This window comes from Fundulus heteroclitus, chromosome 22 (assembly GCF_011125445.2).
Source record: "Fundulus heteroclitus isolate FHET01 chromosome 22, MU-UCD_Fhet_4.1, whole genome shotgun sequence".
NCBI lineage: Eukaryota > Metazoa > Chordata > Actinopteri > Cyprinodontiformes > Fundulidae > Fundulus > Fundulus heteroclitus.
Window position 1 is genome coordinate 40,487,672 of NC_046382.1, and position 27,800 is coordinate 40,515,471.

General features: G+C 40.5%; 1 protein-coding gene across 1 annotated transcript in view; it reads right to left on the bottom strand.

Moving 5' to 3' along the window:
- Positions 1–15,492, bottom strand: part of LOC105933351 (1-phosphatidylinositol 4,5-bisphosphate phosphodiesterase beta-1) — a 55,659-nt gene extending 40,167 nt beyond the window's left edge. Inside the window, exons 1-8 of the mRNA XM_012872835.3 lie at positions 15,126–15,492; positions 13,289–13,366; positions 8,539–8,607; positions 7,956–8,096; positions 7,794–7,873; positions 4,527–4,580; positions 3,913–3,988; positions 1,213–1,313 (exon numbers count right to left, since the gene is read on the bottom strand). Of these exons, the coding sequence (XP_012728289.2) occupies positions 1,213–1,313; positions 3,913–3,988; positions 4,527–4,580; positions 7,794–7,873; positions 7,956–8,096; positions 8,539–8,607; positions 13,289–13,366; positions 15,126–15,224 (698 nt within the window). The 5' untranslated portion in view covers positions 15,225–15,492. The remainder of the gene's footprint in view (positions 1–1,212; positions 1,314–3,912; positions 3,989–4,526; positions 4,581–7,793; positions 7,874–7,955; positions 8,097–8,538; positions 8,608–13,288; positions 13,367–15,125) is intronic.
- Positions 15,493–27,800: the final 12,308 nt, after the last annotated feature.

Below are 27,800 nucleotides of genomic sequence, written 5' to 3' on the forward strand. Positions count from 1 at the left end.
TGACCTGTTTTGTTGGAATGCCATGCAACAGAAAGATTTTTGGAGCCACTGCTTCACACCAAAGACTGCATCTGTCTCATCTGTCAAACTCCTGAAGTTTGTCGGCCTACAGATGGGAGGTTGGTCAGCTTGCCCTCTGGTGTAGCAAGAACTGTTTGGAGCTGAACACGCTCAAAACCATGGAGATGATCGTGGAGTCCCCCCCCCCCCACCCCACCCTCCCCCACCGAGGACCTGTACATTTCCAAAGTCAGGAAACGGGCAAGAAGCATCACTGCAGATCCATCTCACCCCGGCGACAACAGAGCACTGTATGCCAAAACTATCAGACTCTGGAACAGTTTCTTCCCACAAGCCATCACTCTAATCAACAGCTGACTCTGGGTCAGGAAACACTTTGCATAATGCATGTGCAAATTCTCAGTTATCCGGGTCGTCGCAACAGCTGACAGGCTTAAATCAGATGCAACTGGACTTTCGCTCAGTTTTTCTGAAAAGGTTTTGAGACGTATCCAGGAGTCTTTGTCAACTCTGGTGGCTTGAGAATTGACAAAGTCTGCTGGATAGGTGTCGTTCTCAGAAAAACTGGGCTAAAAAGCCAGTGTGCCTCTGATTTAAGCCTGTTTGCTGTTCTTTGCAATGACCCAGTAATTCTGCCTCTATTCAGCCACCTTTTTACTGGCTACCACTTATCAGTTATGTATTCATTATTCTCTACTTCAGAGATTCATTCTGTCCATATTGTCATATTCATTCCAGCATTCTTATTCTCTGCACTCATCAAACTATGGACACGAATGTGTATATGTGTATGTGCACCAGTACATCACTTCCACCTCTGACATGTGCACAATAATAACAATAACGGTAATAATAATTTACTCCTGCACTCTGCTCATTGCACCATTGCAATATTGTCTCAATCTGTCTGTGTAGTTTATGGGTGTTCTCTACACTATAGCCTGTGTTTAATTGTATTGCTGCATTATTGTGTTATTGTACATCATGAGTATTAGATACTCCAGAATCAAACCTGGCAAATAAAGCGGATTATAATTTTATGTGGGAGGTGTTTTAGATCAGAGATATTATTGACCCCAGAACTGCTTATTGGGGACAGAAGAAACTAGCCCAAATAACCACAGCACTGTGAACAACTCTAGTGTTCCGAGCTGTTGCTGTGTGTAAGTGAGGATGTTGCTGTTTTCTTACTGCAGTTTGAAGATGTTGCCAAGCTCGAGGCGAGGACACAGACTGTCCAAGAAGTTTCTGTAGACATCGAGGGTAAAGTCCTCCAGTTTGATGCTTTCCCCCTGGTGAAATGAAGATGACAAGCAGACAAGTTTTATTGTGATTTCAAGAGGTGACACAGCTAAAGCCAGGCGAGTTTCTGTCTGGATCCGTGGCTGTGTCTGTTTTTGGTTTAAAGCCAGGTCTGTATTTGGCTTGTTTCGTTCGGGTTGTTTATTATTGTTGTTAAGGTTGTTCCATGTAAGTTAATTCCTTTATGTTGAGTTTCTTGGTTCTTAATTCGTGTTCTGCTCTTTTTAAAATCGCCGGTTGATTTTCAAAACCTGTGACACCCCACATGATGAGAAAAACTTGTAGATATAAGAGGTTTAGTCCTACAGTGTGTGGTGCACAGCTACCCGGCAAGCACAACACACCACACACAAACATTCAGATGTCAGACGAGAAATCTCACAGAACCTCTGGAGATCAAAGGTGAGTTCAGAGTAAACCAACAGGCCCAACGACAAAGACGTAATGGCGATAGGTTTGGGACCGATTGTAGGAGAGATACAGCAGCCTCTCCTCTCCTTTAGTTAAAGGAGAGGAGAGGGCATGAGTAGAGGCTCTCCTTGCTACAGTGTGATATGGAGGTTGTTTTGTCTTCAGCATTTTGGATTCCCCTCTGTGTTTCCATCACCTCACCTTCTGGTTGGCTACATGTCACATTCAACAGGCTGTGTGTTTGTTTGTCCTTGGGGAACTCGCTAGGATATCGGACCAAAGCAATCCCAATTATCAGGATAAATAACTTGTTGTGGGAACCAGGCAGAAGTTACCTTTCCTCAGTTTTCCCTGATCTGCTTTTCCCCACCACATTCCCCTCATCAATTACTCATGGTTTTCATGCTACCCATCAACTCTTGAAGCCCTAAAAATCTCTGTTTCCTCACTCCCATGCCAGATTCATCCACTTTATTTTGCCTAGCTGTGCACACAACAGCCTGTTCTTCAATGTCTGTTCAGTGCTGCCAGTTTTCCGTCTGTTTGCTCCATGCTGGTTCCCAGTGCCCCAGTAGCTTCTCCTTGGCTTGCTAAAGTGTTTATTATGAAAAGTCCTTCAGCCTCTACTCTCCCTGCCTACTTGCCCTTTGCATTTGGGTTTTATTTGAAAATGACATTTAGCAGAAGAATATGGCCCAAGGTCCCAGCAAAAACCTTTACCATTAAAGAATTGAATATCTTAATCTCAGTGGTGAGGATACTGATACTGCTGCTTGGTCCTGTTCTCCCTGGAAGGGTCCAGCTGTGATTGGGGATAGCCTGGATGAACTGTGGAAGTGAACTCATATGTTTTCCTCCTTCAGCCTTGTGGAACTGCTGGCAGAGGCTGAGGCAGACCAAACCAACTTCCCTTGGAGAACTTCTCTGTGGACTGGCCCAGTTACAGTGTCTGTGTACCCCAAAGATTAAGCTAGCCTTGGCTGATATTTTGTCATCCCCCTCATCACTTAAACCTCCCAGATTTCACATTTTTGCTGCTGTCATTGCTAGACCTCCTCCACTCCTCAGGCTGCATCCAAGGTCAAAGCCTTACCTCAGAGTACTCCTGAACCTAGGCACGTTCTTTGTGCTCCCTAGGGTAGGCTTCTCTCCAGTGCTTCAAGGCCCACAATCCACTTCAGAGACCCAGAGCCTGGGTGCAACCTGCTGCAGGCTCCAGTAAGCCTCCTGTACTACCTTGGCACCCTCCTCCAAGCCCTGGAGACTCCCTCTGTGACGCCTGCCAAGACTGCCTTTCTGCTACCTCCTTCAGTTACTGCCTCTCTTGTACCTCCTTCAGAAGCTCCCCATATTCTGCATGCCTACCACTTCTGTGCAGGTGGGTCATCATTTTAAGGGTTTCAAAAATAAAGGCTGTGTTTATTTTTTTTGAAGATTCAGAATACGATTTGCCAGTATTTTGTCTGCTACTGTTCCTGTTTCTTACCGGGTACTCAAAATCCTACTTTTCAAAGGGCAGGATCCCAAGCTTCAACCCCCCCCCCCCCATTCAGTATAACATAAAGTTACATAAAACACATCTAGATATTGGGTTAAAAGCAACATTTTACAGAAGCTACAGTTTAGGATTTCTGTCAAGTTCATTTATCTGTAACACATTCAGCAAGTTGAGATTCTATGGAGAAATAATATCACGGTCTTGCATTGGCCCAGTTAGAGTCCTGACTTGAATCTGATCTTCTGAGGGAGGTAAAGATTAGGGTGATGTCAAGGAGGCCCTCCATTATTAGAGAACTGGAGCTCTACACCGAACTTTAACTGTCAACATCCCAGCGTAAACGTGCAAAACGCTGGTCAGCAGTTATAGGAAGTGTTTGGTGGCTGTAAGACCCATACAGGGTCTTTATAACTTTTGAATTGCCATTAGTAAAAAAAAAATACTCAGGGCAATGTTGTATCTTTAACATTGCTCTCACTGGTCTCATTTCCTATCAAAATCGCACTTCTGTATTGTCTGAAAAATAATTTCTCATCTAAATCTGTATGAGGTATGAATAATTTTGGGCTTAACTGTTGTCCAGCCCTAGCTTGGGTATACCAACGTTGCCTGAAACAGTGTTGTGTTTACTGTCACTTTTATCTGCTGTTTATCTCTTTATAATCTAAACTTTTGCTCACCCGTCCATACGGCAGTTTGCAGTTCTCGAGGGCATTCTCAATTCTCTTTCTGTCCGATGAAAACAGCCGACCAATACTGCAACAGAAAAACACACAGCCTCATTTGGAACCCTTTACAAACAAATTAATTAGATAAACCTGAAGAAATGCTCTTCTACCTTAATATAACCTTGTCTGGCACATGTCCCTACTGATAAATCTCTTTTCTCTTTTACATCTCTTTGAATTTCCAGACCTCTTGACTTTCTTCGAACCTCCTCCTTACTCCTTTAATTTTCCAAGACACCAACTGACCTTAATTTTCTTCTCAAAAGCAGCTTTCCTTCATAAATGTCTTATGCGCCTCATACTCTGGCACTGGTTGATTACCAGGTCAGTGCTGAATTAGGCACCTCCATGAATAATGTCCCTGTTTTTGCTTCCCCAAGTGCACATGGAATTAGGTTTATTCTTGGAAGCAAGGGACATGAAAGAGCAAAGTTTAAGTTTGTGAGTGTCTCTGCAGATTTTCTCAGGCTATTTCTTCACATTTACAAGCCTCTGTGCCTAAAACTCACTGTTCAGACAGAGCCACTGACTGATGATGAGGCAGGCCATCATGAAGAAGATCTTACTTTTTCACAGGGATTTTCCCCTCTGCATTTGGCTGAAGAGTTAGCTTGACGTACCTGAAACAAAAAGGCCAGAACCTGCATTTAGCCGGATCATAATTACCTTGCACATTTTCTTATGTTACAGTCATTTCCTTTAATGTATTCTGTTTGGGATTTTATGTGATGAGCAAACATAGAGTAGTACATAATTGTGAAGTGAAAGGAGATATTACACAAACAGAAATCTGAAATGTGTGGCATGTAATCATATTTAGCCCTCCCTGAGACAATACTTTGTGGAAGTATTGACTTTTTCTGCCATTACAGCTGTTTAGGGTTCATTATTCTACTAGAACAATGAACAGTGAACCTCCACCCCAGTCTCAACGTCTTTTGTAGCCTCAAAATCTAAAAGGCCAGCCTCAAATTGAGCTCCATCTTGCCGCTGTTCAATACAGGCAACATTTGTGAAGTTCATAATAACTTCCTTGTTTATATACAGTTTCCTTGTTTATATACAGTTTCCTTGTTTATATACATTTCAAAAGTCTTGACAAATAGGCTCATTTCTCTTTATTAATTACTGTAAGAAAGATGCTGCCATATAAGTTTGTTCCTTTCTTTTAAGTTTAGTTTCTTTCTTATTTCTTGTCTTCTTTTAGGTGTATATTAGACCATTACCTTAATTTAGTGTTGGTAAATGCTCCCTCTTGGTTTGTAGATTCCTTTGTGTCTAGCTTAGTTCACATTCCCCCAGTCTCCCTGTTTCACTCTCCTCTGCAGCTGTGCCAAATACCCATGATTAACTCGCCTGCACTCAATGTCATTCTCCCCTCTCACCTCAGTACAGAAGCTCTCTGGTTTTCATTGATGTTTCCTGGTTCCTCTGTTATTCTACCTGTGCTTCAATTTTCTGCTTTTCTGATTCTCTTTAAGTTCTCCTTTTTTGTCCCCATTCAAACCTTGCTCTTTTGTTAGTCAGTCTCTGGGCTTGGATCCTTTCCTAACCATAACCATGACAATTGTCCTGGTAACACATTTTCCCAGGTGTATATCTTCAGCTCCTTCAGAGTCACCATGGACCACATGGCAGCTCCTCTGATTGCTGTATTTTGTGGACTGTAAGTCACACTTTTTTCAGAGTTTGGCCGATCCTGCGACTTACATTCAGGTGCGCCTAATATATCAAATTTAAATGGTAATTCATTTTGACCAGTATGAACCAAGGAGTAAACATTACCATCACTGTCGCCAAGTCCGCTTATTATAAGTGACTTTGGGCTTCTTTGTTCGCTTGTAAATTCTGTCATGGGTTACATTTTTTTGGGCTTGTTTCTCAAAGTGGAGTCGGTAATTTGAGCTCTAAAATAAGTAACGATAAAGAGTTGCGTGGCTGTTGCGCTTGCACAGCCACGCAACAGACACCGTGAGTATAACTGGCTGAAATATCCCTCCGCCTCTCCGTGTTCACACGGTCCTACCCATAGAAAATATATACTAGACATCTCAGTACGTTCTAGAGTGCATTCTGAGTTGCCACCATATTGGCTGGGACTTTTCTACTCTAGGCTGACATAGGAGCCGATGGCAGTAAATGCAGAGGGAGCAATGTTTCCTATATTTTATGCAGTTTACAGTTGCAATAACCGGCAATAACTGCTGAAAGTAGATTACGTGGTGCAGATCACCATTTTGGGCTGAGATTCTAAAGATGAGTTTTACGCACTGATAATATTGTAGAAACCTAACCCATAAGCAATACTTTAGTGCTTATTAATTTGTTGCCTCTGTATTGCCAAATGAAGTACCCTGGAGTTACAGTGTCAGCACATGCAAGAAGCTGTGAAAAATGGTTGTCTTTTAAGGGTATTAAGCTCCTACCCCAGTTGCAAGCAATGTATAAGACATGACTGACCTGGAAATTTTAAACACTTTTCCAGGCTTTTTTTTTCAGGATTAGAGATGATTAGATTAGGATGAGATGTGGATGTGAGCGAAAGTGAGAGACCAATAAATAATGAACACTGATCAATATGTAACAGCATGTCTATCTTTGTTTAAGAGCCAAAAAAAAGTATTTTGGCATGAAAACACGTATTTATTTACACATTGTGTAAACATCATGGAGTGACACGTCTATGCATACTATGTCTGTGAGAAATTGTGTCACACTCATCTTCCTTTTTAGATGATGGATTTAACTGAACTCTGTGAGGTCCAAAGCTTGGCATACTGTTTTGTAACCCAGACCTGCTTCAAACATTTCTAGTTTATCCTAACCTGTCTGATGTGTTCCTTGGTCTCCAACAAACCTTTTAGGTCTTCACACAACAGCTGTATTTATATTGAAATTAAATCACACAGAGATGGACTTAAATGACTAATTAGGTGATATCTGAAGGTAATTGATTACATTGCATTTTATTCACCAAAATAAAAATAAAAAATTCAAATAGTAAGTCATTCCTCTATTTCAGACGAAACTGTTAAAGTATTTTTAAATCTTGTTTAGGGGCTGAATAAAACATGAATAAAACACTTTTTGATTCACTCTTAATTAAATAAATGGAAATATTTTCACAAGTTTGCACTACTTTTTGTTGATCTATTAATTAAAAATCTCAGGTTTGTGGTTGCAGTGTAACTAAATGTGGAGATGAACTATGAGGACGTTTGCAAGGCACAGCATATTTGCGGGTTTTTGAAAAATATAAATACAGAAGGACTCCGTTAATTGACATCAGGTTGTGGACACAGCAGCAGCCTTCCAGGAATTTAAACACTTAAAACGTTACCTTCCTACACAACCTACTGATCAGTGAATTAACCAAATCTCTAAAATACTAATGTTGAAAGTAACACAAGTTCAGATAAAATGGAAATAGTAAGTATGAAAAAAAATCAAGTGACTACAATTTCCACAGGTTTCTGAATTCGTGTTGGATGATTGCAGGATAATTGGCCAAGATGTTCCCTTTTATGTTAAGATCAGAGGAAGTGCCTCTAAAGCCATTACTTTTTGTCATTTGTACAGTCATAAATCAGCTTCACGACTCTTTGTGCTATTTAGATTTGGAAGCCGTTTTCCATGAGAACATTACCTTAACCACGATTTACCCATAGTGTTACATCAGCAACATTTTAGTGATAAAGTCATTTTCATCCATCTGCTGACGTTACTCAGTCTTGTATCTGTGTGTGTGTGTGTGTGTGTGTGTGTGTGTGTGTGTGTGTGTGTGTGTGTGTGTGTGTGTGTGTGTGTGTGTGTGTGTGTGTGTCCAGCCTCACGCTTTCAGCAGACTGCGGTCTCTGTTGAGATTGTGGCTCAGCAGGTTGGTAGCCAAAGAAAACAGCTCCTCACACCACAACTACAAAAAGACATTTTATCTTTATCATCCTAAACTTCATGATCATTTCTGACTGTGACAGAGGCACAAACTAGTCCTGTACCTTGGCTTCGTCCTCCTGCGAAGCGATGAAGTTAAGTTGGCCAACGTTCACCAGGTCTGACGCCGTGACCACGGTAACCATGCGGTTCTCCAGCCGACCAACCAGGTTTCCCACATCGAGGAGCTCCCGCAGCTTGGCTTCCTGTTGGAGGGCATACAAAGAAGCAAATATTAGCTGAAACTGGCATGCTGAAGGCAACTGATCTCAGGAAAAGGACCCAAAATGTGTATATTTTTACTTTTAGAAATAAATCCATTTTACAGCTTACAAAAGATTAAAACAAAATCTGTCATGTATCAAATATTAGACTAAATGTAAATGAATTCTTCAAAATATAAAACACAAGTTTGCCAATCTCACCAATTAATGCAAATTTAACATGAAATATGATAAACAGTAATAAAACATCAGCTGTTCTGCTACATTTACAGAAGCCTCACTAGATCAGGTCTCTGCAAGGCACAGAGGAGCAGGAGGCCAACAGAAATTAAAATCCAAAAATGTAAATAAGTGCAAACATTAGACAAGATGTATCAGACAAAAATTCAAGTTGAGGTGGCTGGAAAGAAGCAGTAGACGGTACCTTGGGAGGTTTGGTGCTTCTACCCGTTCTGACATCCTTCACAAAGGTCAGGTCCAACAACTCTGTGTCCTGATCAACACAACCAAACAAATCAAACGTGCAGTCAAACATATTTCGACATAACTGGTAAAAGATTTTTTTAGAGAGACAAATCTAATCCCATGTTGTGTCATTTTTTTAATTCCCATAATACTTGCAAATCTTTTTTTTTTATTACATCCATCCATTCATTTTCCAAACCGCTTTATTTAAGCTTTATTTATAAAGGTAGTTTTACTCAGACTCGAGGTCCCATTTACAAGAAAAACCTGTTAGCATACATTTAAAAACTCATAAAGAACAAAAATACAAGACTTGCGAAAATACAGTGTCACAATGTTAAAAATACTAAATAATCTATCAAAAGTAATACAATAAATAAAAATGTTTTTAAAAGCAAGACCCTTCTGCCATTGTGGTAAGATTTCTTAAGGAAGTAATACAATCACCCAGAGAAATTTTATATGATCGTTTTAATTATCATTGTAGGTAATTCCATGTTGGAGGTGCAGAGGCAGAGAAAGCTGTTTTTCCAAACTCCATACTGAGGGAACACAAAGATCAATAACATCCTGGGATCATAGTGCGTAAATCATGTTTTTGAGTGACATATAAGAGGACAAATACAGAGGTAATTAAATAAGAAGAGATTTATAGGTAAGAATTTACCAATAAAAAATTGCGCAGAGACAGTGATGACCAACCAACTAAAGAATACATAGTGTAATGATGGGTAAGATATCTGCATCCAGTTATAATTCTTAGGGCCCATTATAAGTTGACTCTAAAACATGAAGAGAATTGTGAGAAGAATTCATGTGTAAAATGCAGCCATGGTCAAAACAGGCAAACAGACGAGGTCAACAAGACGCTTCTTCGCATTAAGAGAACAAAACATGACTTGTTTCTGGAAAAAAAAGCCTAATTTTAGCCTCAGCTTCTTTAAAGGATTTTCAATGTGAGTTTTAAAACTTAGGTTTTCATCTATTATCATACCAAGATGGTTGTAGGGAAAACACTCAATAGAGGAACCTTCTGAGAACACAATTGAAGGTAAATTTGCAATTTTGGTGGGAAAACAGCATCGACTTGGTTTTATTTGCATTCAGTACCAGTCGGCGCTGTTTTAGTTGTGATTGTACGATTTCAAAGGCAGCTGCTCAAAAGCAAGAGTAAAAATGTGAGCGCAGCAGTAAATAAGGGTGTCATCAGTATACAGATGGACAGAAGTCTGTGTGTACTGACCTACATAATTTATATAATTAGTAAACAGCATAGGTCCCAACACTAAACCTTGAGGCACACCATTAATAATTTTCAAATCTCTCCTGAAACAACATAATTGAACATACAATGTGTAATATGTAAATATAGCACATTGTATACCATGCAGCTATTGTTTACACCAGGGATCAGTAATAGCCCTGCAGCTATTGCAACTGAAAGACCAGCAATCGTCCGTGAATTACGAAGGAGGTGAGGGAAACATACTTGGAGAAGTCAACCTAGCTGGAAAAGGTAGACAAAGTGGTAAACCAAGTGGAAGAAATAACAGTGCTAACCCAGCATCATGGCCGCTACAGAGAGAAGCTTAGTCATGCTAATAGAGACGTGGCTAACAACGCTAACTCCAGATACTGTTGTAAACATGAATGGCTTTCATCTGCTCAGGGCTGGCAGAATGAAAGAAAGCGGTAAGAGGAGAGGGGGGATCTTGCTGTGTTTGTAAATGACAGAAGTTGCAAACCAATTAAAGAGACGCTTTGCAGTAAGGATATAGAGCTGTTAGCATGAGACCTAATCTGTTTCCATGGAAAAATACACACTTTCTTGCAATAACAGCGTACATCACCTCGTCTGTTCTTTGGTTTAGAGACAGTGGCACTGATCAAGAGACATGAGGCGGACCTGGAGGGAGCAGAGATGAAGATGTTCATGCTTTGGGAGTGACGAAGATGAGAATCAGGAATGAGTACGCCAAAGGGGACAACTCCAGCTAGATGTTTTTGAGATAAAGGCAGAGATTCCAGACTGAGATGGTTTGGACATGTACAGTGGAGGGACAGGGAGTTCATCAGTAGAAAGATGCTGAGGCTGGAAACGGCAGGCAGAAGGCCCAGAGGAAGACCGAAGAGGAGATTTATGGATGGAGTAAAAGAGACATGAAGGTAGTTGGTGTAATAGAAGGAGATGCAGACGATAGGGTTAGATGGAGACAGATGACTTTCTATGGTGGACCCTGAAAGGGAAAGGCTAAAAAGAATAAGAGGTGTAGTTGTTGACTGGGTCATTGGGAAAAATTAGTTATTTTCTTCTTGTTTATTAGCCATTCTATTGTAAATTCGTTGCTGTGTGTTTATTTGCACAACAGGTAAATGATTCTGTAGCCAAGCCTGAGTTTATTTGGAAGGAGGCAAAATTGGACCACTGTGGACTCATTGACTGAAAGGAGCCAGATTCCAATGGCTGCAAAACAAGCACAATTCATTACTATCCCACCACGTTGCTTGGTTGGTAAGAGTTATTATGGTGCTTTTAGTTTTCACGAAACATGGGTATGAGCATTCTAGACAGACATCTCTGCTTTGGTCAAATCTGTCTAGAGAAGAAGTCTTTGGCTTCTCTTTGCTATAACTGTCATGTTAAGGTAGGAAGACTCAGACGCGCAGCAGACAAAAATCAGTTTGAATGTAGTGTTATGATAAATTATTAAAAAAACTCACAACAAAACAGGTCATGCACAATGAGATAAGAAAAGAAGCACAGGAGGCGGGGGATAATACAGATCAACAGAGACACATGAGGACGACAGAAGGATCCAGTGGAGAGCAAAGAGAACCGGTCCGGTGAAGATATACAAACTGAAGCAAGGGAGAGAAATGACAGGCGGATCAGGTGAGCTAAACAGAGGGAATGAGTTGCAGCCGAGGCAGAGAGAAGGCAGAGCAATCAGGGGAAATGTGGGACGGTCAGCAGAGGGACACAGAAAGAAGAGCAGAAACAGAAAGAAACCCAGGGATGTATCTGACCAAAATAATCTAAATGTATAAAGAACAGAGCAAGCAGCCCCATATTAACAACAATGAAGAGAACAGAGCAGAACTAAATAAGGTAAGACCTAACAATGATCCTGGGGGATCATGACAAAAACTTTACAAACCTGATTCGTGCTTTTCTTACCCATCAGAAGGTTTTTGCTTTAACCCTTGCAAACAAGGCATAATGGCTCTGTCTTTTTTCATGGACTGTATTAGGCTTTAACATTTAGCGTGCAAGCAGGGCTCGTGGATTCTGATGGGGTGCTCTTGGATTTTTCTGTAATTTCTGCGGCTCACAGTGGGCCGTAACACTGGAGTGACATTGCTGGGAAGTCCTCTCCTGGGTAGATGTATGTCCTTCTCCCTTCCCGTATTGATGATCAATTGCTTCTCTAAAGCCATCGCTGATGCCTTGAAGGCATTGCTGAAACAGCTACTGTCAAAACTTTTTATAGAGGCGAAACATCTAATTCATTTTGTAGATCAGCCAGTCCAATGTGTGTTCTTGGGGTCATTTGCAGAACAATTTTGTCTGGCCCATGACTGCAACTCAAGAAGATGCAAATTTAGTCCATCTGCTGAGGGTTTTGCATCTGGTAACTATTTTTTATTTTTCGGTTTTTCGCAGTCAAAACATATGTAAAATGTTGAAAATATTAGACAACAATTAGTCATCCTTCATCAACCCTTCCGTGCTTTATTTTTAATTTCACAGTAATCGGGCGAAAACCTCCAACAGCTTTTATTCAAAAGCAGACTTGGGTGCGCCAAAGTAAGAAAGACCTATACCCTTTTCTTGTTGCTAAGTATGGATTAAAATCTTTTTTCTGAATAATGTAGGTGAAGCCTTTCTTCTAATAAGGCAGTCGGGCAAAACCATTTATATGTTTCGACAATACATTCAATAACAGATCCCTCTCACCAAGTTGCATGCATGTTTAGTTTATTATTTAGTGTGTATATATATATATATATATATATATATATATATATATATATATATATATATATATATATATATATATATATAACACACACATATATTTTACAAATTAATACTGACCAACAGATTGCGATCAAGCTAGGTTTGGATCAGGGTCTCATCTCATCTATTCAGCTTGATTATGCTAGCAAACAACCAATAGCATGTTGACTCCAACCCACCATGATTATCGTATTATATATATCAGCTGTCTGAATGAGTTTTCATTCATTAACTGGTTCAAATGGTAGGTGGCTATGTCAAAGCCTGAAACATTTTCCATCCAACTCATTCAAAATACTTCATTGAGCTTAAAGGCTAATGAAAGTCCTTCGTCACGTGTGTGCAAAAGGACAACCACAGTGACACAGTCAGCCCTCTGTTGTTATTTACTCATTCACATTCCTCCTCTGTTGATGGCTTTGCTTTCAGTTTTCCCACTGTTTCAAGTCTGTGAACCATCATCGAAATGGCTTGACCCTCAACTCTAGATGTGATATAAAATAGACTGAATGAGCGTGATCATGTGGAAGCAGCACTGTTCTGGAGGTATTGTGTGGACATTGTCATTGGTCATAGTACAGCAAAGCTGCCCTTTGACCCTTTTGGTAATGAATGCACCCCCCCCCCCCCCCCCACAAATGTTGCAATGGCAGAACCTCACGTGTGTTTATGAGTGTGTGTGTTTAACCTTGTTTTGGTCGGTCCAGAAAAGGTAAAATCCATGCGGATCCACATGAAGAGTCACTGGAGTGACTGTTGACAAATCCTGGAAAGATATATAGATACAGTTAAGAGAGGAGGATCTTTCAAGCAAAAACATGATACATTTCTCCTCACACCGATCACTGTTTACTACTATACACATTACGCAGTCATTCCACCTGCTCTGGTGACACAAAACATTGATGACTCATCAAGTGTTAAAAAATTATTTTACTAGAAACTGGTATAAACTTGCGGTGAAGTACTCATTTGAACTCATTCATGTTACAGACTTTCAGCTGGCACCCCAAAACTAATCCAGCCTGACAGCTTCTAATTGGCCCCAGGTGGAATAAGGCCCTGCGTTCCTATGAAACGCAGCAGTTTGAAGTGTGCAAGCAAAGCCGAGCTTGCTGCATGAGCGCCGAGGCAACACTGATCATAATATGATGATAAAAACAATAACGTCATTATTTTCTACAAATACTTAAACAAAACTGGGCAAACCGTTGCACAAAGGTGAAATTTGTGACTTCGTCTGCACTTGACAAGATTAGTCTTCCATGTGCCGTTACATAAAAAGCAATTAACATTAAAAATAACTTTCAACTGGATCCTAGTATTAAGCTGGTAATTATCGAGGGGGGAAAAAAAAAGCAAGAAAATTCAGCCGCTCACATTCCACATTATGAATGTATGCCTGGTGTTTAATAAGCCTCCATGAACACTGTCCACCTGACTGCTCTCTTACGCACAGCGGGATGTCGCTTCTTCTCCTTATGTAAAGTGATGATCCCTCACCTCAAGACGGCAGAAAAATGTTCCATACTGTTTCCTATGACTACTTATATTACGATTCTTAAAAAGAAATCGGAATCAAAGCTTAAAAACAAAGCAAAAAAAAACACGGATTGTAAATTGGCCGAAACTCTCTTTAGTAGCCAGTTTAGATTTTTGTAGCTGAGCTTTGGGAGATGAGCAAATTATTCAGCGCCTTCTTTAAAAGGGTTATACTTTTTTCCCATAAACGGCACGGCCTACATGAGGAAGAATGAAAACTAGGTGACACTCAGAAGGTGGAGAACCAGACATCTGATCGCTGCAGTAAAAACATCTCATTATTCTTTTTGCTTTAAAGCTCTGCAACCCATTGGCCTGATGGGGTTGATTTCTGTCATAATGACATCAAATACTTCAGTTTGTTGATGCACACGCACACACACAAACACACACAGACACTTCATATCAGTTTAGGATGTTTCTAGCCATGCCAGTTACCATAGCGACTGGACGGCACGTTTCTCATTGTCAAGGCTATGTACTTCAGCATACCAACGCACACTCATGCATAACTCTCCAAATATCCACACTTGCATGGCTGATGGTGCTCACGGAGGACAGTTGAAGTGTGTGTGTGTGTGTGTGTGTGTGTGTGTGTGTGTGTGTGTGTGTATGCGAGCACAAAAACATGCCGGTGGATTCTGCACCAACAGGTGGCCAAACAGTGGCTGGCTGCAAAGGCAGTTGACTCCATCCCTCTCCTGCCTGCTATCCTGGCATCTCATCAGCAGGTACCTACTGCCAGAGCTCAATCAACAAATGAACAGTAAACACATCTGACAACATGGCACATATCCTCCTCTTCCTCCTCGTTTTCTCACACTCCATATTAATTCAGCTGGACTGGATCCAACGAGATTCCTCGGGCGCTTGCACGTCTTGCAGAAAAAAATTGAAACTAAGTGCTTCCGTCCTCCCGCCTATAGAAGAAGCAGACTTCTGGCAGAAGGTGACTTAAGGGGGCTCAGGATCTGCATCCTTACCTCATCCCATTTAATGAAGTTGCTTCCGTTCCTCAGGGTCTGTGAGACACAGGGAGGCTGGAGTTTCAGCGCATGGACCCCTGGCTGAGCACTCGCCATGGCTTCACACACACATTAAAACACACACACACACACGCACACACACGCACATACGCTGGAGATGCTCAGAGTCAAACGGCAGGTTGAGACGTCTCAACCATGTCCAAGGCAAAACTCTTCAGAAGTCAGAAGCTCTGCTGCAGCAGCATCCTCCCCTCCTCTCACTGGTTCTCCTGGCTTCTTCTCGGCTCACTCCTTTTCTTTATTTCAGTCCTCTTTTCTGCGCTCCCCTCTCTCTTTGCTCTGCCTCTCCTTCCTCACACCTCTCTCTTTCTTATCCCTCCCTCTCCTCCTCTTCCTCCCTCCCTCCCTGGGCTTGTCTCCCCCTCTCTCCTCTGTTGGTGCTGCATCTCGCACAGAGACAGACTGAAACAGATGCCTTCGTGGGAGACAGGATGCGTGCGTGCGCGCGCGCGCGTGCGTTAGTGAAGCGAGCACATGCACGTCCTGCCTCCACAAATTGACTCATCTGCGACATGCGCACAATAGCAGCTTCCCACAGATGGGGGAGGGATAAGCAAAAGGGGGAGCAGGAGTGATGAGAAGATAGAAGGGAAGGAAGAAGGCAGTGAGTGAAAAGAAAAAAAGAAAGGAGAAGATAAAAGCCAGAACAAAAAGACCATGCAGAAGGACTGGAGTCGCATGAGGCCACATTTGAAGACAGTATATATCCTCAAGTGTGCAGACATGTACCATCCCACCCATACATGCTTTGTTTACCACCGGCATTAATCCGGTTCTAAAACAGCTCCCCTCCCTCTGGGAAGGCTGTCCATCATGTTCTGAAACAGAGCTTCAGGGATTTGTTCGTTGTGAACATTAATGAGTTTTGTCACAGATGTCAGACAAAAAAAAAAAAAAAAAAAAAAAAAAGTGAACGTAACCCAGAGTTGGTGAAGATTCAGTCAATAGCAGGTTTGAGCACCGGTGGGGATGACTATAGAGTTTTTGACCACAGAGAAGAAGTGGTTCAGTATACGGTGCTAAATGTTACAAACCAAAATGTAAAATATGGACACGATAACATGAGCAAATTTAAGTGCGTTTTTTAAACGGTGTCGTGTAATGAAGGAAAAAGCTAACTAATGGAATTTTGTGCTAAACTGCCCAAGCAAACATAATATCTGGCAATGACTGTTTTCTATTACTGTGGAAGAATATTGGCCCACTCTTCTTTGCAGAATTGTCTTAAATTGAGACATTTTGGAGGGTTTGTGACCTCGAACGGTCATGTCACAGCAACTGATGGCAAGACATTCCACTTCTGGCATGTTCTGGCCTCGGCTGTCCATCATTTGCCTGCTCCGTGACAATTAGCTCATTCCAGGCCCCTGTGACCCTTGGCCAGTGGCTCAGTGAAACTAACCCTACACTTCTTAACCGGACTTTGTCCTCTGTGTTGCCACAGCCTCCTGTTGCCAGATGATTGGAAACCATTGCATGAGTAAATGTCCAATGTTCCTTGCCTACCTCATCAGGTTTTTCTGATCAAGTTATCCTTCCCTGGATCTCCCTTTTCTCAACTTACCCCGGCTGGACACCTCATTGGCTTATGCAATCTGGACATGACCTAGACTGATCTCTGGACCTTCTGTCTGCCAGTCAGAATTGCCTTCCTGGCTTTATATGCTTTATATGCTTTATATTTAATAAACTTTTTGAAATGCAAAAGGGGTTCTCTGTCTTGCCTGGGCATTACAACATCAGGATTTTTTGGTTGAGAACAGAGTTCTTTGTTCAGTCACTGGTCATCCAGGTCCTGGGATGCAGGACAGAAGCACCAGACGATCATGCTGCCATGCCCAAGTTGTACTGTCAGTATGATGTCTTTTTTGTCTGAAATGTTGCGGTAATTTTACACCACATGTAACAGGACACACACCTTCCATACAGTCCAACTTTTGTCACGTCAGTCTACAGACACTTTTTTCAAAAAGACTTGAGTTCACCAAGAACCTTTTTTGGAAAAAGCGATGTGGGTCGTTCGTTTTTGGTCGGCAGTGGCAGTAGAACTCTCCAGAGGTGCCATTTTTGCCCACTCTCTGTCTGATGACGCATGTGAGGCCTGCAGAGCTTTAGATGCTGTTTTGGGTTCTGGATAAGCTCTCAGTTCGCTCCTTTGAGTAATTTTGGCAGAGCCGCCACTCCTGGGATGCTTTATCACTGTTCCATATTTTCTCGAATAAATAATGGCTCTGTGGATAATGACTCTATATCTGCTTTGCTGGAGTCACAAAGCCTTTAAATTGGTTTTACAACTGTTAGATATTATATGACACCACAGCTTAGTCAGTGATAAAAGAAGACCACTTCTCCAGGGTGAAGGACCACTGACAGGCGGCGATAATATTTAATACAACTCTAACCACACCGATAGATGTCAGTGGCTTTTTCCCCATACTTGTCATGAATTTTGCTCAAAAAATGTCTTTAGTCTTGTTATATGATGTTGTCAGACAGGTTTTATTTAAGTGATTGTACAGAACAAGCAGTCCCTATGGTTGAAAACGGTCCCTGAGGAAATGCGTCCATGTATATTCAATAACCATGAAGAGGTGTTTATGATTACCAAGGAGGCTAATTGTAACAGAGTATGGGGCAAAGGGTTGGGGAGGCATTTTTTTTAAATAAATGAGTACTGAAATAATGTAAAGTCAGCTAGAAATAAAAAGTTTGTCCATTTAAATGTCAAATGATGAAGTCATTCCATGAAGTATGAATAATGGTTTGTAACAAGAGCTGAACAAGGACGTCTGAGGACATAACCTTGTCTGCAACATCAGCTCCTGCGTGTTGTGTTTGGGAATAAGCGGTTGGCACATATCCAGTTGTACTTTCTAAAACACTCAGTCTGAGGCTTTGAAAGCAGCAGCCGAGACAGTTGGATAAACTCTTAATAAAACGGCATCTGTACTCATTACACAAGCAACCTTGTTGGTTAAGGAAAAGCGCACACTGACGCACTAACATGTCTGTGTTGGGGATGCAATTAAAAGGAGTAATCAGATATTACGGAATCTGCTACCCACTCTACTTTTATTAACGGGAGCTGGAGAAGGGAAGGAAAAATGAACCTTCTAACACAAAAATGCAGAATACTAAAATTAATATATATATATATATATACACACACAACACACACACAACACACACAAAAACAAACAACACACAAGCCAAACACCACCACACACACACACACACACAAATATATATATATATTATATATATATATATATATATATATATATATAATATATATATAATATCTCCATACCACATCTTGTGTCCATAACACTTTTCAGATATCCACAGAAATCTGCGGTAAAGAATAAAAAAGGTAGAAATCAGTTTCCATTGATGTACCATGCCCCGTAAAATTATTAAAGCTTGAGCTTGTTCACATGTTTGTCACATTAGAACCAGAACACAATGTTTCAATTTCATTAGGATTTTATGAGGGAGATGGAAGGAAAAGTAGTCAAGCTTTGTTTTTTTACATTTCTGTGACAATTAAAAATCTGAGATGAGTGCAGTGCATTGGGGTTGACCCCCCCAACCATTCTGTTGAACCACATTTCACTGCGGTTACAGCTACAGCTCTCTTTGGGTTTTTTTTTTAAACCAGTTTCACCAAATCTCTCATACTAATCTTCCCCTTATCTTCTTAGCAACAATCACTCCATCTCATTCAGACTGAATGGTCAACTGAGTAAAGGAGACTGATTATTACTGATTAATTATGAAATACAGATATTTCAGATTTTCATTTACAAAAGGTTTTGGTTTATTTCCTTTCCACTTCTTAATTCTGCCCTACCTTTTGTTGGCCTGTGATATGAAATCCAAATGAAATGCATAAAATTCTGTATGCTGACAAAATGTGAAAATGTTCTAGCCAAAAGGCCCCCACCAGGTCTGATCTATGTGGACTTTGAATGTTCCCCCCTGTGCATGCACACATTCTCTCTGAGTTCTCCTGTTTCCTCCCACTGTCCAAATACTGCTGCTTATTTAAGCCTACTGTCTGTACACTGTAAGCACTGCAAATCACATTCCATCACTGTGCACATAAAATCATGGCATTCACATTTGTTTTTGTTAAAAAAGTCCAACATTCGTACACCCTCTTTCAATCCAGTTTTTTTACATATCAGTGGATAATGAATAGTCTCTACCAGATTAGAAATGTATTTGAATATGAACTTAACTTTTCAAAAACACACAACACATTCCATAGTATTTGTTAAACAAAAATGAAACACATGATAAACGCATGAGGACATGGTACTAATTTTCTGCCCAACTTTGTCTGTATCTCACATCACAGTGAAGGAATTCTGTTCTTTGAGGTTAGCAGGAATTAGTGTCCCACCGCTACAGCCTTCAGCATATTAATCAGGGTGAAGTGTGGACTTTGATTGGATCAGTGCAACAGTTAGCTGGAATAGCCAGCTTCAACACCAGAACCTCCAACCACTGCTTTAATACAGGTGGCTGGACTTACTGATGATCGATTAATGAATTTATTTAATCAGCTACTTTAATCAGTTGTTGTTGTTTTTTACACATAACCTTTACCTTTTGACGTCAATCCAGCTATTAGGAAATGATAGTGCAGGATCTGTTGGGTGTTTTTTTTGCCCATTTGAGATTAAACTGGAGTAATCTCTGATAATTCAATTCAAATTCAAAAATGTTTTATTGATTCCAAAGGGATATCAAATGTCGTAGTAACTCATATTAATCCAAATTCTTCAAAGAGTTATTGTAGATAGTGATGGCTCTTGGTAGGTCTTTTGTAGCTGTTGAAAGATCTCTTGTAGCAGTCTGTATTGCAGTGAATCTGAAGAAGGCTCTGACTGAAGACACACTGTTTTCCCAACACAGTCTCATGAAGAGGATGGTCAAGGTTGTCAATCATTTTCTATAAAGAATCCTTCTTTGCATTAAAATCTCAAGAGGTTCCACAGCCGTCCCCAGAAGAGAACCAGCCCTTTTATCATGTTGTTGAGCCTTTTTAGGTTCCTGGCTCTGATGCCCCAACAGATGATGGCAGAGGAGATGACACTCAACATCAGACTTATGCAAGATATGCAACATCTTGCTGCAAACCTTGAAGGACCTTAGCTTCCTTAAGAAGTACAGTCTGCTCTGTCCCTTTTCATAGACGGCTTCACTGTTGCGTCTTGCTTGGTCTGTTTGACAGGCAGTCTCTGATCCAGGTGATTGTTGAGGCCTCCATCTGTGTCTTCTGGAGTTTCTGACAAAGCAATTCAGGCGGAATGTTATTAAATGCATAGGATAAATCAAAGAACATGATGCCCACTGTGTTGCCTGCTTTGTCCAGATGACAGTAGGTTTGTTGAAGCAGGTGTACTATGATGGCATCTTCAACTCCAACTCCATAGTGATAAGCAAACTGCAGTGGGTCCTGGCATGTGCTTGTCTGCTTACTCAGGTGGACCAACAGGAGTCTCTCCGGGACCTTCATGATGTGGGATGTCAGGGCAACAGGTGTATGCTAACACATTCTGGACCTGCAGCCTGTTCCGGTTCAGTCTCTACAGCTGCCTCTTCGCCTGACTTCTAGTGGAAGATGGAACATCTGTGGTTTGACAGGAAAGTTGTGGGTCAGAGGAGGGTGGGTGTCTGTTTGGCTGGGGACAGGAGAGGAGTATGGTCAGCCTGTTCCTGAACTGAACCTATTGAAGAATGTATTTAGCTCATTGGCTTTGTCCAGACTTCCATCTGTACAATCCTCCTTTTACTTGAAGCCTGTGATCTTCTTCATTCCTGACCACACATCTCTGATATTGTTCCTCTGCGTCTTCCAGTGCCCCTCCTTGCTGTCTCTAATCTTGACTTTGAGCTGCTTCTGTATACTCCTCAATAACTCCCTGTCTCTCTCCCTAAAGGCCATTTTTTCTTGTTTAACAGTTCCTTTAGCTCACTGGTGATCACTGTTATGGTGGGGATTGTGTTGTCCGCACAGAAGTTTATGTAGTTAGTCACACACTAAGTCATGGCACTGATGTCCTCTTCATCTGGCTGGCAAAGAGAAGTCCAATTGGTTGCTTCAAAACAACAGTCATCTTCCTAATAGGTCATCTCTTAACAAGAGGTTTATATTGAGAGCAGAGATTGAGAGCAAAAATAAGATTGTGACTGAATTTCCCAAGAGAAGGTCTTGGTTTGGAGATACATGAATCCTTGACATTAGCATAAAACAAATCTAATGTCTTGTTATCTCGGGTGAGAAACTGGTGAAACGTTGGTAGGGTTGAAGAGAGCGAGAAATGAATAAAATCACAAGATATTGCCACAAATGCATTGTGATGTTGTGTCTGTATCCTAGCAACAATGGAACTGACGACATCACGTGCATTATTGCCAATAAGGGTGGAATGTAAACAGTTGGCCAAATAACACCGGTGAACTCTTTTGCTAAATAATATGGATGGAAACTTACTGCCAAGAGTTTAATGTCTGGACTGCAGGGACAACACTTTACAGCAACATGTCCTGGATGACACCATCTGCCATTCACACGCACTGCTAATCCATCTCCTTTCTCTTTTCCCATTGCTCTTTAAATCTCTGTCTGCTCGTATAGTCTGGAAACCAGGCAGAGAGACGTTGAAGACAGGGATATAATCCTGCAGCCATGTCTCTCTAAAGCACACTACACTGCATTCCATATACTCTTTCTGAGTCCTTGTCAGGGCTTGAAGTTCATCCAACTTGTTAGCTAACAATCTCATGTTGTCCACTATGAGGGATGGAAGAGATTGTATGAACTTCCTCCTTCTCGCTTTCCTCTTTGCTCCTGTTCTGCATGCACGGCGCATCCTTTTCAACTCCTCTGGGATATCTGAGTTCAGTTGTGGTGTTATTTCAGCTTTTCCAATGTCAATCAGCTGCTCCCTGTTGTAAACCACCCTGTTGCTATGGTTACGCATCATAACAAAACAGCAAAGTATGAAAAATATTGCCAAAAATCAGTACAACTACAAAGTATCCAGAACAAAAAAGGAAAAGGTTGTCAAAAAAGTTATTTTATCCCCAGAAAGGCAGGAATGAAAGTTTGAAAAAGATTGAACAGGTGCTTGGATTCAGGTGCTTACAGATTCACTTCTACAGTATAAAGAAAACCCTTATCAATAGCTTTAGCTGTCACTTTATACACATTGTTTTAAATAATACTACACATTTTTCTGCTATGTAATCAAGGCGTTAGTTGTTTGTACCACTGATGCTTTATTAGTTGGTTTTGCTGTTCTTTTTGTATCTCTCTCTGCAGGTGTGGAAGCAGACTCTGAGGATGTTATCTTGTTCTTTCTTTTTCCTCTACTCTCTCTTTTGTCACCATTTCTCCCTTTTAGCATTTTGTCTAATCTATTTCTCTTCCTATCTTTCTCTTTTACCTTTCTCTTTATGTTTCCACTGAATTTGAATCGTAAAATAATATATAAAGTTTTTTTGCACACATACAGTACATACACAACTTCTGAAAGTATGTCTGTTGGACTCTCTTTGGGATAAAGACAGCCATTCTCAATGGTACACTGCCAAACAGGACACGTGAAAAAAGTTACATTTGATTAATTTATTTCAGTATTCCTTAAGTTTGCACTGGGTCCATAAGAGGAGATGTTTAAGCAATAGTTTTACATTTAGATTTTTTTTACCAACATACACCCTGCCAGAGTTGCTACTTTACATAATAACACAGATTAACAAAATCATTTTTCATTTATCACCAGGTAAACTCAGATATCTACAATATAAACAGACAAAGACAAAAAAGTTTTCATATTTTTTTTATTAGAATAACAAACAAGCAGATGGCCAGCTGGCAAGTACAGAGCATTGACTACTTAATTATTAAATCATAAGAAAATATTAATATATTTTAAAAATGTAAAAGAAGACAAGGAGACAGTGGAGGAGATAATAGAATGTGGGTGAACCAGGTCACTGGGAGACATTGGGAAACTGCATCCAAACCTGGAACTACAGTTACTTCCTGCAGAGCTGCTGGCAGACAACAATGAGGCAGCATTGGAGGAATCTCTAGAACCTACACGGTGTTTGAACTGTTTAGAAGTAGTAGAGCTTTCTGAGCTATTTAAAATTTTAGCTTCATCTAAACCTTCTACCTGTATGTTAGACCCAATCCAAAATAAGTTGTTTAAGAACATATTCCCTTTGATCAGTGGCACTATTTTAGACATGATTAATCTATCCTTAGTAAATGGATATGTACCACAGGTTTTTAAAGTAGCTGTTATTAAACATTTACTTAAGAAACCATCTCTTGATCAAGATGAGTTAGTAAATTACAGACCTATATCTAATCTTCTTTTCTTATCTAAAATTCTTGAGAAAGTAGTTGCTAATCAACTTTGTGAACATTTACAAAGTAATGATCTACTTGAGGTGTTTCAGTCAGGCTTCAGAGCTCATCATAGCACTGAAACAGCTCTGGTGAAGGTCACTAATGATATTCTCATGGCCTCAGATAATGGACTTGTGTCTATACTTGTCCTGTTAGATCTCAGTGCTGCATGTGATACAGTTGATCACAATATTCTCCTACAAAGACTTGAGCATACTGTAGGGATTAAGGGGAAAGCATTAAGCTGGTTTAAATCTTATCTGTCGGACAGATTCCAGTTTGTTCATGTGAATAATAAATCTTCCTCAAACTCTAGGGTCACTTGTGGAGTACCACAGGGTTCAGTCCTTGGACCAATTCTCTTTAGTATATATATGCTTCCGATCGGCAAAATTATCAGACAGCATGGGATTAATTTCCACTGTTATGCTGATGACACTCAGCTATATTTATATATAAATCCTGATGAATCCAATCAGTTACTTCGACTGCAGTCATGTCTTGATGACATCAAAAGCTGGATGACTTTAAATTTCCTGCATTTAAATTCTGACAAGACAGAAGTTTTTATCTTCAGACCAGAGTCCTCAAAAAATAAACTTCTTAATCAATCACTTAATCTGGATGGCATTAATTTGGCCTCTGGTAATACAGTAAAAAATCTTGGTGTTATTTTTGACCAAGACATGTCATTTAAATCATCCAGGTAAGACAGACCACTCACTATTACCATCTAATGTAGAACAGATTACTGGATCAATGTGTGCTTCTGTGCTTTTTTGTTTCTCTTGTTGTGTCTCTGCTCTGTCTTCTGTAACCCCCAGTCGGTTGAAGCAGATGACCGTTCATACTGAGCCCGGTTCTGCCGGAGGTTTTCCATCCCATTAATGGGGAGTTTTTCTTTCCACTGTCGCTTCATGCTTGCTCAGTATGAGGGATTGCTGCAAAGCCATCAGCAATGCAGACGACTCTCCCTGTGGCTCTACGGTTCCCCAGGAGTGAATGCTGCTTGTCGGGACTTTGATGCAATCAACTGGGTTCCCTTATATAGGAAATTTTTTGACCAATCTGTATCATCTGATTGAATTTCACTTTGTAAAATGCCTTGAGGTAACATGTTTCATGAATTGGTGCTATATATATATATATATATATATATATATATATGAAATTCAATGATTTAAATTCAATTAAATTCAAATTAAATTCAAAATTTAATTGAATTGAATTGAATTGAAACATAGAAAATAGAATAGAAACAACCTTTATCATCTCCCCAGTGGGGAAATTCATATGCTTCAGCAGCAGCGAGGTGAAATACAAATAGAAGCATGCATATACACATAAAGGTAATAAATAAGGATAAGAGACCTACAGTAAGGAATAATTTGCAACATAAGAAAAAAAAATGTACAGTTGTTAGAAATATACCAAATAACAATAAAAATAGCAAAATTAAGAAAAATGAATGACCTGTGCAACTTAGTAGGGTGATTTTAAGACATTTGCAAACGTGCATGTACATTTATTCTTAAAAAATCCCCAGATTTGACAGAATGAAAAGCCACTGAACAAAAGCATTAGACATGTAGTAGACAGGTATATACCATTGAGTTTGTTGGAAGAAGTGATGATTACAAAGTCTAACATCTGCTGGGAGGAAAATAATAGAGTTCACACTCCCCTAAATTAGGTTTACATAAAAAGAACTGCATTAAAATATTTTTTCCCACTATGGCTTAATATGGTCAAAACGTGCTAAGAAAAGTTTTCAGGTCTACTTTCTTATGTGGAAATATCTTAAAACTGCACTCTGTGACAAATGAATATTGCTACTGAAAATAACACCGAATGTAGATGCTCACCTTTTCCATTTACCACTGCTGGTGGTGCAATGCATGATGGGATACCTTGCTTGCCCAAGTCCGCAGAAGAATGCAATGATGCATTCTCAATAAAAATGGATGGAGCAAGGACATGTGGCAACTTTGAGCATATTTGCCTTGATGAGTATAGGATTGGAACAAGTACTTGGGCTTCCATTGATGACATGTAACAAGTACGCGAGTACACAAGCACAGGTACGCAGACATAAAGAGAAACAACCAAGGATGACCAAGAATCTTATAAAGAGAACAAAAGAGACTGGTAAAAACTCTGATTTTCAGAATGCACAAAAAGAATCCAGCTCCCAGGAAGAAGGAATTTCACAGCAGGAATCAGAATGACGTCATAGAGCTGCAGAATGCTGTCTTTTAACCCACAGCTCTCCACAGGCTACATTGGAGGACATGTGTATAAATGTCTTTACTTCACAGGCAGAGTAAAAGACTTAATGTTTGTGGAAACCTTGCTCCAAAGTGAAGTATGGTCTGCGGGATCCGGTGACCGTACCCCGGTCAAAAATAAGACTACATCCCCTTTTTCTGCTCGATTTCCCCCGTCCACCTCCGCTCTGCACGGCTGGGCTTCAATCGGAAAGGGTTGTTGATCGACCGGCCTTGAAATGCCTGAGAGAGACAAACGCCTTTAACTCCTGTCCCACGTCTAGTTTGCAACATTAACACTATTCAGAAATCTGTGAGAAATGGTAAAGAATAAAAAAGTAAATAAATAAAACAAAAAATAGATGTTTGTAGTGTTCCTAACATATTTATGAACCAAACACTCTTTGGATACAAAACTTAAAAGCTTTCAGTGTGTATAAAAGGAGAGAAAGCCTTAGTAAATCCATCTGATTTAGGATATTAAATACAGCGTGTCCGTCTGCATATAGAAAGCTGGAGTGTCCTTTATCAGTCTTTTTCCCTTCAAGCGTGGTTCATAGTTTGTAAACGATAAATTCATATTTCGGTTTGTACCACGCCATTCATAGTGGTCCATATTATTAATGATGTCACTCTTCAGTTTTTCTGGACTTCCTTGGAGAAAAACCTTCTCATTTCTCCTCGCCCCTCGGCCAATCACTGAAAAGCAGCAGGTGCCTGAAACTGGCTGTATGAGCGTTTGCAAAAAATAATCAGAGTTCCCCAGAAGAGACGATGTCACTAATTAAAAAAAAAAAAAAAAGCGGTTTCTCACCGCTGCCTGAAGAAGGCCACAGTTCCACATGCCTGATGCGTGCACCAATCTATCAGAATCCGAATCAGAATCAGAAATACTTTAATAATCCCAGAGGGTACTTGTTGTTTCAGTACAATCTAAGCCCTGGCCCCAGCAGCTAGACTGAGAGTGGCTGTCATGTGCTCTCTGTTCATCAGCTCTGTGAACTCAACGTGTTCTCCTGCTCATCAGACTGGGTCACAGTAAGATGTTTTGTCTGGATGGAGGAAATCACTTTTAGGAAAAAACAATTTGAAAAATAAAATGTTCATTTTGTTGTGTTTTGCTTTGTTTTGATGCTTGAACTGTGTCGGGCTGGACCAGGCCTAGAGCATGCCAGTACTGAGACAATCAGCGATTCTAACTTTTTTCAGTGGTTATAGCACCGACCGCCCGGTGATGCTAGCTTGCTCCATTTTATTGGTGTTTTCCCTTCCATTCTCTCTCTACCAAGCATAAAATAATGTCTGCATAGTCCTTATAAAGGTGCTAAATTGTCTTCATTAACCCTGCTAATACTAAATCTAAAGCTCTGCTAATCGTAGGCAATAGTCACCATTAGATCTGCTGCGTTTGCTACATAGCTTGTTGTGTTTGCACTGCGAACGGCACTGTAGCACTTAATAATACATGTGGGACTTAGAGGGACTGATATACACCACAGCTGCTCTTTGCTTTGTTCTTAGCTGAGATGATGATCCCAGATGTGACATCATCATGCCCGCTGTTTGTCTGCCAAAGTGACGAGTCAATTTATTTTTTCCATTTTTTTCACCGCCATCTTGGTAGTCCATCACTCAATTGAAACAGTGACTGTTGATTTCTAATTCAGCATTTGATTTTTAAAACATTGTTTTATTAAAATTGATGGCAGTGGCTGAGGGGCAGGCTACCAGGCGCAGCGAGTTGTCCTTAATGAGCCGGGATTAGTAGAGGTGTAGACTAAAGCTGGCTTCACATTTACCATCTTCCTTGTGCGCTCCGTCTATTCACTGCAAAATGCGTCGCATAGCAATCCAAATTTGATCTATCCCTGCCCCCTCCCTCCTTTATTTAGGAATATTACCCGATCCGCT